Source organism: Asparagus officinalis, chromosome 10 (genome assembly GCF_001876935.1).
Source record: "Asparagus officinalis chromosome 10, Aspof.V1, whole genome shotgun sequence".
NCBI classification, from domain to species: Eukaryota; Viridiplantae; Streptophyta; class Magnoliopsida; order Asparagales; family Asparagaceae; genus Asparagus; species Asparagus officinalis.
In genome coordinates, this window is record NC_033803.1 from 63,672,785 (window position 1) to 63,688,321 (window position 15,537).

At 38.7% G+C, this 15,537-nt stretch overlaps 2 protein-coding genes and 1 long non-coding RNA gene across 4 annotated transcripts in view; all 3 read right to left on the reverse strand.

Annotated features, from left to right (window-relative positions):
• Positions 1 to 7,080, reverse strand: part of LOC109826812 (probable cellulose synthase A catalytic subunit 8 [UDP-forming]) — a 17,849-nt gene extending 10,769 nt beyond the window's left edge. The window contains 4 exon segments of the mRNA XM_020393832.1: positions 4,808 to 4,959; positions 5,158 to 5,419; positions 6,733 to 6,736; positions 6,827 to 7,080. Coding sequence (XP_020249421.1) covers positions 4,808 to 4,959; positions 5,158 to 5,419; positions 6,733 to 6,736; positions 6,827 to 7,080 — 672 coding nt within the window.
• On the reverse strand, positions 7,108 to 9,350 carry LOC109826254. The gene is made up of 4 exons (XR_002243256.1): positions 9,124 to 9,350; positions 8,530 to 8,611; positions 8,324 to 8,451; positions 7,108 to 8,108 (listed from the first exon to the last, which is right to left on the reverse strand). It is a non-coding gene; the product is annotated as an uncharacterized LOC109826254 (long non-coding RNA).
• On the reverse strand, positions 12,604 to 15,015 carry LOC109826253 (mRNA-decapping enzyme-like protein). 2 transcript variants are annotated; one of them, XM_020393262.1, is made up of 5 exons: positions 14,483 to 15,015; positions 14,350 to 14,390; positions 14,216 to 14,265; positions 13,451 to 13,595; positions 12,604 to 13,326 (listed from the first exon to the last, which is right to left on the reverse strand). In XM_020393262.1, exons 1-5 carry the CDS (start codon positions 14,615 to 14,617, stop codon positions 13,269 to 13,271), a joined length of 429 nt encoding a protein of 142 aa, XP_020248851.1. In that variant the 5' UTR covers positions 14,618 to 15,015; the 3' UTR covers positions 12,604 to 13,268. The 2 variants fall into 2 exon arrangements, with proteins under 2 accessions (XP_020248851.1, XP_020248850.1); XM_020393261.1 differs by having other exon boundaries at positions 12,608 to 13,595; positions 14,483 to 15,008.

Here is a 15,537-nt window from a genome sequence, read left to right on the forward strand (position 1 = left end):
CGGTCGGAGGATTAAGAAGTAGTTTATACTCTTATACTTGTCGGAGTGTTCATTCGGCTCAATTGAGCGATATAACGCCGGCTTCAACCAAGGTTTGGATGCTATTCTTAAGAGCGAAACAAGCCTTGGTAGGATGAAGGATCCTCCTGTGGTACGCGCAGTACTTTGGATCCGCAGTATTATCAGCTTCCTCCTGATCTGGGATAGGTGGTAGCTTGATCTTGTTATTTTCAAGGAGGGACTCGAAAATAGCTGGAACATCTTCGTCCTTGAAGGAGTACTCTTTTTGGAGTCTCGGATCCGAAGTCTTTTGCTGCCTTCGGGGTTGTTGCGATGTCTGATTAACGTCTACAACCACTGCATGTGCCTTTCCTTTACCACGGGAGGCAAAGTTTGAGTTCGGAAGATTCGCCGTCGGTTGGCTCCTCTCGGCTTTCTTCCTTCGGAGGAAGCGTTCGGCCCGCTCTCCGCGCGTCTTCAACTCTTTCCAAGTGTTGGACGGTGCGACTCCCATAACTTCTAATATCTCAATAGATAGGTTGTTATGACATGTCTGGAGGATGAAGTCCTCCGTGATCGGATCTCGGCAGTTCATTGCTTTATTCCGAAAGCGCTTGACGAAGTCGTCGACTGTCTCGTCATCTTCTTGTTTCTCATCGAAAAGTGTCCTGATGGATACCTCATCGTCGTCATCAAAGAAACTGCCAAGGAATGAGCTCTCCATATCGTCCCAGTTGTTAATACTTCCGGGCTTGAGACGGCGGTACCAATCGAAGGCCGGCCCGCGAAGGGTGCCAACGAATGACCGAACCATCAAGGCTTCATTGCCGGAGATCATACCCAAGTGGGACTTGAAGTAGATCAGATGTTGAGTGGGTGAACCCTTCCCGTCAAACGGCGTGAAGTTAATCAAGTTGAACTTCGCCGGGTATGCTATTGAGTCCCACTCTCTTGGATATGGACATGGAATGCCAGTCCTCTTTACCTCTCGATCAGACATTAGAGCGTTGATTTTACTCTCGAGATCTTTCATTTTCTCATCCTCGCTCGTATCAGGCTTTGGACGATTCTTAAGAGGAATAACGAGGCCACCCCCAGCGTTGTCGTCTTTAGTGGGGCCACCCCCAGCGTTTTGGTCAACGAGAGGGTTATCAGCATTAAGGCGTTCATCCACATCTGAATCGCTACCTACTTGGTTAGCAGCGTTGCGACGGCTGGATTCGCCCATTTGATTGGAAAGAGCCTGAATCTGTCGGTCGTGCTCTTCCTTCATCTGTTGCATAGCCGTTTCTATTTCGAATTTAAATGCTTGCTTCTGCTTGGCTAGAGCATCCTCAACCATTTTAGCTGCTTCTTCGGTGTTAATCATAAACACTTCGCGGGATTGCCCTGGGCTAGATACCGTATTGTCAGAAGCGACTGCAGAGTTAGCATCCGATGCTTCATCGTCCGAGGATAACCCTCTCTGCATTCTTTGGTAGTCCCTGCGTCTAGTGGTCCCTGATCGCAACCGGGTTAGACGATGCGATACAAGCGGGTCAGAGCTAGAAGGTCGAATTGATTTTCCCTTATCAACCATATTGACGGTAACCTTTGGGGGTTCGTCACCTTGAACGACCGATCGTTTCTTACGGAGGCGCTTTAGATTAGACTTATCCTTTCCGTTGGAGATCCTCTCAAATACCGAGACCCTCTGCGGAGCGGTCTTGGGGCAGCTACACGCTGATAATACTGCCCTGATAAGTTCGACGCACTGGCAATGAGATTTTGTTTCTCGGGTATATCTCTTCCGAGACTTGTTCATACCCCCAGCCTGATAGTACAACTCATCGGTTAGATGACTAGAACAACCTATCGTGTATTGACATGACTCCCCTGGTATAACGTTGTCATCGTCAGATGAATACGTTTCTTTCAGGGGATTTGCCGCTTTATCAGCGTTCTCAAGAGTCACATGTTTAGAACTACACTTTTGGGAGCGCAAGATCTCAACAGGCTCCTGGTTTTGAATATACACCCTCAGACGGGTGGAAAATGGAGTTTTCCTTTTATAAGAAGGCTTGTTATTGTTGAGAGGGCGTGTACGACCCCCAGCTCGACGAGTTGCTCGGGGTTCAGTCACCGGGCCCAAACGTTCTTTGCTCAGAACTTTGCCTCGATCCTCATGCAAAGGACCCAGGCGATCAACTATCCTCACCTTGAATCGGGACAAATCCATGTTGTCGTGGGGCTCCACCAGAGGTGCGGAACTCGAAGGGATCAACGTAACCGGTACAGAACGTCTTATGTCTCGACCCTGGCGCTGGTCAGATTTGAGTGACCCGCGGGTTGGAGGGTCGGATCCAGGTGACCCGCGATTTGGAAGGTCGGATCCAAGAGACCCGCGAAGTGGAGGGTCGGATCCAAACGACCCGCAAAGTGGAAAGTCGGATCCAAGTGACCTGCGATTTGAAAGGTCGGATCCAAGTGACCTGCAAAGTGGAAGGTCGGATCCAAGTGACCTGTGATTTGGAAGGTCGGATACAAGTGACCTGCGATTTGGAAGGTCGGATCCAAGTGACCTGCAAATTGGCGGGGCGGGTCGGATTTGAGTGACCTGCATTTTTCGATCTTTTCGGTCGCTGTCTTGTACTTTGGCCTCCAAACTTTGTGCAGTTTTGGTGGCTTCTTTTCCACTTCTTCCCTCTGCAATCTTTTGACCTCTTGCGCAAGAATTCGCGCGCGCGCAAGACCTGCAGATTGGCGGGTCGGATTTGAGTGACCTGCATTTTTCGATCTTTTCGGCCGCCGTCTTGTACTTTGGCCTCCAAACTTTGTGCAGTTTTGGTGGCTTCTTTTCCACTTCTTCCCTCTGCAATCTTTTGACCTCTTGCGCAAGAATTCGCGCGCGCGCAAGTAGTACGCGACGCTTTTTGATCCACTCTTCAAGAGTTAAACGGGTCCTTTTGACTTGTATCCATTCACTTGTTGGTGATTTGGAGGAGAGGGCATTTGTCCGCTGTTGGGGCGCTTGACGTTGCCTAATTTTTAGATCCGTCTCGTAACGGATCCCGTCAATTGACTCCAAAGCCCTAGCGAGTTGGCGCGCAAGGCGTCGCGCACAGCGTTGGCGCTGCCTTTGCCGAGCTCTCTTCGATAAAATGGGCGCGCCTTCTGTACTCAACTCCTTGATTGAGGAGGAGTTCAGATCTGCAGATCCGGACTCATTGGAGGCCGGAAGGGCGTTGTAAGGCTTAGCTACCGTAACAACGAGGGCGTTGATCTTCCTTCGCTTGCGAGAGGCGGAGGATCTGGAGGAGGAAGACGACAGATATTCCTCGAACTTCAGTTGGTCGAACTCGTATTCGACCACTTCTTCAACCGGGATGCAGATCCGAGGTTGCGACACGACAGCTCCGGCAGCGAAGCTGTTGGCTCCCACTGTGAATTAATGTATTCATTGCGGTATTCATTACAACTTCGGTCGTTACAATGAAAACAAAAAGATAATCTTTTTATAAGATCTTTACACAATGAAAACAAAAGTTACAACTCTCGTCAAAACAAACGCAGATATCGTTTATCGGTCTTCTGCTTGCGTGAGATCTTTGCCTGTGACGGGGTTTATCCGTGGACCGCCTTAGATCTGGATCCGGTTGATGGAAAATTCGACAGAGTTTCGACTTCGTCGAGGAAGTATTTGATTTGAAGCGCTGAGATCGACCAAGCGAAATCAGGGCTCTTCTCGAGATTAAGACCAAGCCTAATCTCAAGGGACGGACGGGAACGGGCGTCGGATCTCTCGAACTCTCCTTCTTTATGCTGAAGAACTCGCCAAGATCTGTCAACCCTCGCTGAAATTCGTGCTCCTTTGACTCCACAATCCGGCAGCACCTCCTCGTCTTGATAATCAATCGCCCCTCAGAAATGAGCACCCGAGCTCGTATTTATAAGTTTCAGAAGCGGTTATTTGGATGAGAACAAGTGATTTGGCTCTATCTTCAGTTAATAACTGATTAACCATGCTAGGGGATGATATCAAGTCAGTTTGGATGCTCAGGAACGACCAAATCCCGAGAAAAACCGTCAAAAACCGAACTGGGGTCGAAACAGCGCGCGCAGGAAAAATCCGACCCGCGGTTACTGTAGCACGGGTCGGAAAATTCCGACCCGCTGTTACTATAGCGCTGGTCAGTTTAAGATATCTGCGGTATTTTGGTCATAACTCTTTCGTACGATCTCCGATTAGGCTGATTCAAGATGCGTTGGAAAGCTAACGAAGAGATCTACAACTTTTATGTTTTGAGATTTTTCAGATTCAAATCGCAGCATAGTCAAAACTTCACTTCTTTGTGCGGTCAAATCACTGTAGCAAAATTCCGACCCGCTATTGTAGCATACTTCCGACTCGCTACTGTAGCAGATTTTCCGACCCGCTACTGTAGCAGAATTCCGACCCGCTACTGTAGCAGAATTCCGACCCACGGGTACTGTAACAGCCTTAACTCACTCATCCGACCTCGGAATGAGGCGATTCAAGATGCGTTGGAAAGCCGACGAGGAGTCTACAGGCTCCATGATTGAATCATATGTGGAATAAATAGGACACGAGGGGTGCTCCGCCTTTTGTAAATGACGTGGGGCTCCCGATCAGCTCTCGTTTCCGTTATTCCGAAGTTCCGTTGCTTCGTATGACCCGTCGACTCACTTCATGTGTTTGTCATTGTCAAACGAGCTCCTGCGACTCTAATAGTGATGTTTATCATCTTCTCTCTGTCTCGAGTCGTGTATGGACACCCATAGGTATTTTTAGACGCCTACAATGAATAGCTTCTTTCAGAAGAGATTCAGGGGTTGCTGATTGAGGTACACCACCATGTTCCATTAGTGTAGAGGCAACAAAGGCAGTCGACTGACCAAACCTTTTCTCCAAGCTCACTTGCGACATGAGCAGTGACTTCTCATCATCAAATCCAGCTCCTATAATTATAAATATCCAAAAGATGAGTTAACCTCAGGAAGAAACCCTAAACAAATCAGCAAAGTAGATAAGTAATATGCATTCCTCAAGACAAAGTAGAGAAGCTTGAAGCACATTAAAATTGGAACAAATAGCAGTATCACATAACTTCAAAATCACCAAATTGCTATATGAATATAAAATAGGTATGAGCATACCTTCAACTCCCTCTTCTATGTCTTCCAGATTGAAAATTGGTACAGTATTGTCAATATGCTTGCTTGACCTTTTCTTGTCTGAACCTTTCTTGCTTGATTTTGAACTTTTCTTCGTAGAACCACCACACAATGAAGAGAAGAATCCACCCGCCTTACGCTTCTTGATAGGAGGCTCATAGCCATATAAAGCAGTTCTATTGAAAACACATCTTGTACCCACATAAACGGGGACTTGGATGCCATCGAGACCTCTCAAATTAATCTAGAATGATAAGAAAACAAGGAAGAATTCAGAAAATTTCAGACTTTCACAGAGTTTTGCAATCAAACTAATTGTAAATCTTTCTTAGAATAAAAACAGCTAACGTCTTTACAGAATTGAATTTGTTAAGATGAAATTTTAGTGGCACAAAAAGACAAATGAGGCATGCTGAGAGAATCATATATATAAATCAAAAAAAATGTAGTAACGCCACAAACTTAAAAAGGAAATTTGAATCTCTTAGAGGACTATCCTTCTCCAAAATCATCGTTTCTTATGCAGTTGCATAAAGATGAGCCAAGTTGAAGGTGTTTTTTACTTGGAAGAGACTTTTTCTTTTATAATAATGTATAGCTCAAGTGAAAGCATGTGTATGAAACCCTTACCTACAGTAACACTTGGGCCATATTGTAGCATACAAGCAAAATACCCCTAACAGTATGGGCTTGATGAAAACTGATCTCATCTCATTAATAAAAAATGATAAAGAAATAAAAATCCTAACTAATTAGTAATTATTTTCTATAAGATTTAACTATATTCAATGACTATTCGTTAGGCTATAAAAATATTGTTAGAAATAATTATTATTATTATTATGTATGTAACTTTTTGGTTTGTTTTGAAATTATTATTATAGTACAAGTCTATGTTTCTTTTAAAAATTATCCTGTTTTATCCTAGTTATAGTACTACCAAGAGATAATGACAGCATATTATTGCATGGCTTTGATGGAAAGTTTTATTTTCTTTCATATGCATCTAAAATCACAATGCACTATGTTTCAAAGTACATCATCTTCACCACATTTACTCACAAAATTATGTCAACCTCTAAGCAAGAAGATGGTTGCTTTCCAGTTACATCTAGATTGTTTATGGATAGTCATGAAATTCATATATCAGCATGCTTGTCTGACGGCACTGTCAGGTTACAAGGTGTAATTTCTAAACTTAAATCTATCTTTCATATGTAAATGTAATATATTTAACTTAATAGGAACAGATTATGAGAAAATTCAAGGGGGGTCTTGTGAAACACCGCAAAGATCATGCGGTTTATGTAAAGATAAAAAAGAGTTAAGAGGTATGTGCAAAACCACCCAACGCACAGAGGGATTTTGTGAAATTAACTCAAAAAAGAACCGTCACACTGTGTCTTTTCTTTTGAACTGTCACTTCTTTCTGGTCATTTCAATTAATCTCATACCCTAGCTTGGATGAATAAAATGGGCATAAACGAATAAAATGAACATAAAAAAGTTCAGATAGCCCTAGAGCTTCTATATATTGCACTGTAACGAGCCAGAGACCTGACTTCCACCAATTTATAAAAATCCATTTAAGCATTTTCTTCTTTTATCAAAATAGATTTATGATTCAGCATCGTCGAGAATAAATGCTGACCTGATATCTTTAATGTCAAGCCCTCGGGCAGCAACATCAGTAGCTACTAAAATCGGTGCTTTGCCACAACGAAACTGGTTCAGGACATAATCCCTTTCACCCTGAGACTTGTCTCCGTGAATAGCAGCAGCGCCATAACCACGCATATAGTGAGCAAGCTGGTCACAGAGTCTCTTTGTCGAACAGAAGATGATAAACTTTGATCCACGCTCTTGAGTTCTAATAATCTGCTCCAACCTTCTCTGTTTCTCCATCGGCAAAACAATCTCCACATGCTGTCCATAAAAACAGTAATAAGAATAGAAAAGAGGAATAAAATCCAGATCAGATTTATTGACATGCAAACAAAGAGGAAGACATCCAGATTAAATTTATCACCTTGCACACAGAAAATAGAATTACTTTGATACATAGCAGATTCTGAGATGTTAACACATAATAATCACAAAAACACAGAGAAAAGAATTCTGAAGGCTATAAGGTTAGAATAGCAGCACAATATCTAAGCTAAAGCCGTCATCAAGTAATTGACAGATACAGATTTTAGTGAGCAAACAATGTATCGAGACTAAATTCAAATCTGCATTGTAAAATGGCTGATAACTTTCCCAACTATTATTGCCTCGTGTCCCACAAAGAGCAAGAAAATGTTACTAAGCATGCATGACCCTAAGTTGCTGGATAGATAAAATTGGATTTCTTTTAGGGGCGAAAAAGAAGGAACTACTAATAAGGTCCATTCTAGCTGTAGACAAACATAAGAAATATATTACTAACCATATATCCTTCTAAAGCTTAAACTTCAAATTAAATTCAACAATTCATATTTTTAGAAACCTAACATGTTTGGCAACTAAAAACGATATATATATGATGAAGAAATATGGTTACATACAACACACATCTAATCATTCATAATGGTTAAACTTTATATGTGATTTTTTTAAATAGTCTTTTGATAAAAATAATTGCAGACAATCTTCATCAATTAGATAAGAGCAGAAATACACATCTACATAAGAAAGTCACACATTCAAGACCCAGAGGGACTGTGTTTCATTCGTACAAAATGCTTGATGCCTAATCTAGTGAACAAACCTTTCCAAGGAAAATAACAAAGAAATAACTTGCCTAATCTTAGCATATTAAAAAAAAGAAAAAGAAAAAAAACAGCCTGATTTAGGCTTACCTGTGTGATTGCATGCTAGATTATAACAATCATATACCTTCTAAAGGAAATAAACACAAAAACTTGGCTCTTCAAATGAAAAAGCTCAATAGCCTAACAAAATTGATTTAACAAATAAAAGCTCAATAGCCAGATGTAGCAGGAAAAGCAAATTATATGACATTTAAACAAAAATAGCCAGGTGTCTAAAAACTTGGCTCTTCAAATGAAAAAGCTCAATAGTCTAACAAAATTGATTTAACAAATAAAAGCTCAATAGCCAGATGTAGCAGAAAAAGCAAATTATATGACATTTAAACAAAAATTACCAGGTGTCTTGAACAATGTGCAAATGTAAATACATCAGGTGGTGCAGACACAGCATGTCTCAGAAAAGATAATTGTCCCTCTGCATTCTGCCAGACTGAACCAAGTCATACCTGTCCTCAAAATAATACTGAAAACGAAAAGAAAGTCATTGATAAATCATCAAAACTCTTACGAAAAATAAAAATCTTAAGTTCTTGAATTTTACATGGCCTTGGACGATCATCTTTCCTTATGAAATCTAGTAGTAGGCAATCTTCATTGATTATTCTTTTAAGAACATTGAGAATCTAGCCATGTCATAAAACAGATAAAAATAAATTTAGGCTACTAAAAGAAATAAATTAGAATAACAATTTAGTAAAATTAGCTACATTCTCTATGGAAAGCTATTTTTTCCTCTCAACATGTTCAGTAAGCTGTGCTTGGTCATCATATTTCTTGCAAAGGACTCATCAACAATAGTTCATGTGCAGTATAGATAAGTAAAAAATAGTTGACATGCAAATTTAAAGTAATAAAGTGAGCTATTCTCTAAATATGTATTTAGATTCACATAATTTAATGTTAAATTTAAGTTAATAATTGCAATAACAATCAAAGCATGCAATAGTTATCAAACAACTATATCAGCATATGCGTATAAATCATAAATTGTCCTAACAAATTAAATTCATCAGTTCCTAATCTTAAAAGCATATGAAAAGTTCATTTGAAATCCTTCAATCAATTTGTAAATGTAATTAAAACTAAAAAACATTTATGTTTAATTTTTGTGGGCCTTTGATTAATCCTTCTCCACCTTTATCTTCTTTTTTGGTAAATCGAGAACTGAATCATCATCATCAATGTTGATTGTGATGTCTTCTTGGATTTGTATTTCTTGTGCTATTATCTTTCCTTGTGCACGTTCATCCTTTGATTTCTCATCCAACTTTACAAGGAACTTGTATGTCTTTCCGATGTTGAGAACAAACTTTTGAAAGAATGAACTCTGATTTTTTTTCTGTTTTAAAGAGGAAAAAATTAAGATCTTATATATTTGTCATAAATAGTTTTGTCTACTTTTTTATTGCAGCCTTTGCATGAGTAGTACCAAGCCTCATGTCTATTTAAGATATTACTTATTTTTCCAGTAAAGCTGCCATATTGTGCCTGTAGATTTGTAAAAATTTTGTTTGTTATAAATATAGTTTAAATATATTTAGTAAATAAAATAAGAAATTATAAAATAATTTAAAAAAATATAGTCCAAAAAGAAATTTTTAAAAATTAATGTAAAAGTAATAATTGTAAATGTATTTGAAACATAAATGAAACAAGATCTATTTATATCAGATTGTTTTGAAACTGAAGCTCTTGATTCATTAATATTTTATATTAGGATTTTTAATATCATACCTTTGATGAATTTTGTGAAGCTTACATAATGTCAATAATATTCATTTTTGCTGCAGTTTTAAATAGCCTTGACGGAGCACCATTAGTCTTGATCTTGTCTTTTGAAAGAGCCCTGCATATAATTTTAAAAATATTTAAATTTTAATTTATTAAGTTATTTTTTTTATTTGAATTACCATTCTCGCATGTCTTTAGCAAGTTCTATTTCAGGGTTGATAAAAATTGTCGATGCAATTTGCGATATCATGCACATCTCCCCTGCATATATAATAGTTATAATTAGAATTTGATATTTAATGATAAATAATTTACAATTCAATAATAGAAAATGTTACCTTTGTACAATGATATTTTAAAATTTTTGAAGAACTAAGGCAACACAAGAGAACAAACATGCAGACACATATCCCACTTCTCTTAACAACCCACTCAATCAAGGCGCACACACAGGCAATCGCAGATATGAAAGGCGAAGAAAGCTGCAAATAAAATATAAAAGCATAGTAACCATATGAAGACAACCTTTGAAATGATTATAATATGATTTAAATATCTACCTCCCATGATGTCATGTTGCTACTGTTTCGCATTACACATCATGAAGACCATTAAATATTTGGTGGAGAAGGTTCGCAAGCCAGTGCTTTCACGCTATATAGGAGTTCTAGAATGCACACCTTTTCTGAGATGCACCCACTCTATAACATTTATTTGTAGGCTGATAAGAATGACAACGCTGCAAAAATGAAAGTGATGTTTCACGTCATTGACAGGAAAACAAAGAGTGGCATCAGATATATAGTTTAAAAAAAAAAAGATTAGCAACAAAATTGATAACTAAATCCTTAAGGATCAGGGTGGGACAACAAAATATTCATCAGTCAATGTTACATTTGGCTCTCATGACATATCATTTAAACTATTCAATCACTCAATCAATATCCAATGTAGGACTAAATTTGGGGGTATCACCGTCCATTTGGGTTTTCCATCCGATCTCTTTTTAGCATATGACATTCTCGATAAACTAAGACTTCATCAGTAAATGTGGATTCTAGGGACAACCCTCATAGAGTCTAAAGGAGGCTCCCACTAATTCATGAGATCGCTCCCATCATATCACTTATACGGTGTGACAGTTTATTCCATATAGTGTTCCATGTGGCACTTAGTTATGCATGCTTTCAGTTGAATATAAGCTTTATTATCATTTATAATGACTGGAGCTACGAGCTTCCCAAGAGGTTAGCCATTCGGAAATTGCTCATGTCCGAACAAGCTTGATATAGAGTTTGCAATGATTCCTCCCTTAAAAATGCCGGTTCTGATACCCTTCAGCTCATAGGGATTATCCAGAGACCAGCCTTATGCATATCCACATTAGGAATATTCAGTCCATTGGAGTAACCCTCTACACACATCCAATGTTAGGTTGAGTTGGGGAGGCAAACCTCATTCACGTAATTGGAAGAAAGGAGAAAGGAAAAAGGAAAAAACGAAAACCTTTCACATAATTGAAAAAAAATGTAGCTCAAGAGTAAAGGAGATCTTAAGTATTAGGCAGAGTTAAATATTGGATCGTGACCATCAATAACAGTGGGAAACAACCTTTTCTGTGAAAGTATATTTGTTGTGAGGAAGCATGACATGTACCTTGTTGCTCAAGTGATTTAAGGCCCCATGCTGCTCCGGATAATTTGTAGTGAAGAGGTCAATGGGAACCAAGGGTTTAAAAAAAACCTAATAAAAATCTAATTGGAAGAACCGAAATTCTATTGGTCATGCTTGGGTAGAAAATTATTCCTCCTGTTGGAAGCTCCGCCTCTAGAGAATGGCAATAGGAAAAGGTGCAAGCCAATTATTTGGCAAGTTAATCAAACTACAAGTTCTGTAAAAATGGTAGTGAAAGATAAATGGAATAGCAATCCACCAAAGATCTTTAGATGCATTTTGTATGCATGATGCATTACAGTCCCATCTAACATCAGATTACCAGGAACCTGATTCCCAAGCATCAAAGTTTGTGTAATGCCGCATTATACGGTTATACCCATTTAGTATATAATATGGCCATTTTACACAATCGTGATTGGGTCCATCAAAAGATTATCAGAAATGTGACTCTTCTTAACATAGGTCTTTTCCAGAGTAAAATGTATTTGTTCAGCAATAGTAGAGGTAGTGATGGTGTGTAGCAAAGGCGGTAGAGATAGTAGAGGTGGCAATAATGGTTTAGGTGAAGATGATGGTGGTGATTGTGCAACATTAGGATTACAACTTAAAGTTAGTGATGGTCATGGCTTTGGGAACAGCAGTGGCAGCAGGCAGTGTATGGGGAAGCAAATGCAGTCACGACATAATAGGGTGGCACTGGATTCAATGCTGACAGTGCAATGATGGTGGTCGAGAGTGGGGTGTAGAAAGGAGACAGACAAGGGACGAAAAGATGCGAAAAAGTAGGAATTTTTTGGGAACTAAGACATTTAATAACATTCACACCAGGTGAAAATGCAGCAAGTACCAACAAAGATGAGAGGTATTGGCCAAAAAAATTGTCGAAAATTTAGATATGAGAACTAACCGTATATTTCATCTGAATAGATGTACATTTAGCCCATATGTATGGTTTTTATTCATATTTGAAAGGGCATAACATTCACTAATCATATATTTCTTCTGAATAGATGTACATTTAGCCCATATGCAAAGATTGCAATAATAAATAAAGAGCAGTGAAATGGAAAACTCAAGTCACAACAACACAAAGTTTAAGATGATCAGCTAGGTCGTACCTGAATGTGATTGACAATATCAGCGGCTGCCACCCTTGACCCTTCCTCATGCTGTCTCAATATCCATTGGTATACTTTTTCATGCAGAAATACAGAGCTTCTTTCAGAATGTATTAAGCTTGTTATAGCAGTTCAATATACATTACTAAGAGATGCATTATAGCGAACATTCCCAAAAAGACTACAAAAATGGAATCCTGGTATTGAATCTATTGATAATGGTTTACAATCACGATTTAGTATTGACAGATGGACTTTAAGGCAGTTTTAGCGGTTTCAGATAAATATTATCAAATTATTAGCATCAATAGATGAAAAACCAAAATTTCTAAAATAACCAAATACCTTCTTATGTTTTCCAATTTTCAATTAAAATTAAATTGAGACAAAATCTTGTGGAATCCAACAGCAAAAATTTCTAAGTTGATTTGGCAATTTGATTATTAATCTAAGAATCTAAGATACGTTATGTCCTGGAGATGTTAACAAAATGCCCCAATCTAATACTGACTGTTGAGTTTTCAAGAATATCGCTGTCGTCACATTCCCTCCACGGGCTCCATCGAGAAATCACCATAGGTAGTTGCTACATTTTCATCTGGTGTAAATCCTTTAACTAAAGAGAATGTAAACCGCACAGATGCCTTCAGACATGAAGCCATGTTATGTAGGTGAGAAATGTCATGAACAAATTGTACGAAATTAGATGCTTTACAGAACATGATTTGATTATGAGATTAGATGCTTTGCCAAGTTATCTGTCGGTTACAGACATTCTTTTGAAAAGTCCACTAAATGATGGAAGCTTTGCTCTTAACAATACGAAAACAATATAATTATTAGCACATCATTTAAGTATCAAATTTTATGACAAAGGATACTGGAAATGCATGTGTTGTACATGAGGTGTAAGTTTTTGAACCACTAAGTACTGACCTCTGGAAAAGAGCTGCAACAGCTTCACATTCTTGTTGGTTGTAAAACCATATACCATTAACTTCTTGAGCTGCATTCCGGTACAACAAGTATGGAGGTTGGATTTCATACTCAAAATCTCCTAAGATATCCTCCACCAAATTTTCTGTGTCGCAAAATGAGTCAGCTAAAAATATGTACGTACCTACACCTCTATTCATGTGTAAAGTTGCATATATGAGCTGCTGTCAATCTGATGCATCAAACAACTAAGGTTTTGAGAAGATGTCCATGGCTTGGATTCATGCCATGGCCTGTCGCATACTTGAAACCCCACAGAACCGTGATTTGGATACACTACTTCTAGCGACACCATAATACAAGAATTCATCAACAACAAATATATTTGCAGCTGCAATCTGTCAAAAACAGCTATACCAGGTGTGCCTCATGTTTTTAACATAATATGACATATTTGACTGCTCTATGATCTGATTGCTGAAGCTAAGCATACTTAAAAGTCAAGATAGCTTCTTTCATGTGTAAAGGCTAACGAAGTCAATAAATGTCAATGGCAAACATCACAATTAGACTCTTTGAAAGTAAAGAGTAGCATGACCATGTGAATTAGACATAACATATGACTACCCGTGCTTTTCACCTCCTTAATCCGTTCGATCTACTCGCATCCTACCACTATTGCTACTGGCTTACACATCAACCTCCATTTACCCGTAGCCAAAACATCAAATTAATCAAACAAATAAAAGGGGGGAAATTACACACCTGCGTTCCTTCTGTTCATAACTATGAACTGGAATCTCGGCTGCGTGTTTCTGCATAAATCACAATTGAAAAAATATTAAAAAAATACCTCAAGCAATCAAACGAAGAAGTTCAAATTCCTTAGATCTAGTTACCTTTTAACAACAAACAAAGATCCCTCAACATCCTTACGACTCTAAGGTCACAAATCCACACCAAAACCCTATCAGAGATCACGAAAACAAAAACAAAACAAAAAAAAATCATCAAATATGATCAAAATCATACCCACTGATTGAGCTCAATGTTGAATTCGTAGAAAGTAACGTGAGCAGCAGTGATCAGGATCTCCTCCACATGGGGATCAATCCTCTGAAGAACAGTCAGATTCAGGACTTTGGTGCTCTGCTGATCGAGGTTCATATTAGGGCAAAATTAGAACAAAATAAGAGGACTGAAGATGACTGCAGCGATCTGAGCCGAGGATCAATTTGGCGGCGAAGATGACTGCAGCGATCTGAGACGCGCTACACGACTCCAACCCTAGCCGGGCTTCGGAATCGAGGATCGCAAGGAATCGAAAGAGACCGGACTTGATCGGAGCGGAGCGGAAGCGGTGAGCGAAATCGCGAGGGGGACTGCGATCCTTGAAGAGGTCTAAGAGATTGGAGATCTCTTCCATGGCGATGGAGAGATCAGTTCATGAGCGAATCGGAGAGGCGACGACGAGGGGTTGAGGGGGGAGAAAAGGGGATGGCGTTGGTTTGGGGGGAAATAAATGAGAAAAAAAAGGGAAATCGAAAAAACAAATCAGTACCCAAACACTCACTTGGTAATTTAATTTGGTGGAAGGCTATTTTGGGGAGGGTAAAGTTTTTTTTGGAACTCCCTCTTTTAAAGAGAAAATATAATATATATATATATGTATGTATATATATATTGCACCCATTAAAACCCATAAAGTACAATTAATCTTAGAAAATCTAAAATTTATGACAAATCTCTAAAACATTTAAAACTTATAAATAGCCCTCTAAATTTTATAAACAAACCCCTACCCCTTGAAAGTTTGAAAAATTACTAATATCCTTTTGATACTTTTACGAGAAGCTATTTAAAAATTTTATAACTAGCCCCATGAAAGTTACAAAATTAAAAAACATTATTATGCTAAAAGTTTCAAAATGTTACCGACAACTCCCAAAATATTTTATAAACAACACCTTCGAAGTTTCCAAAATCACAAACAACCTTGAAGAATTTACGAAAACCCTTGAAAGTTTTGTAAATTACAATAAACCGAAAAAACTTTTACTAGCCATTGAATACTTCACAGTGACCAT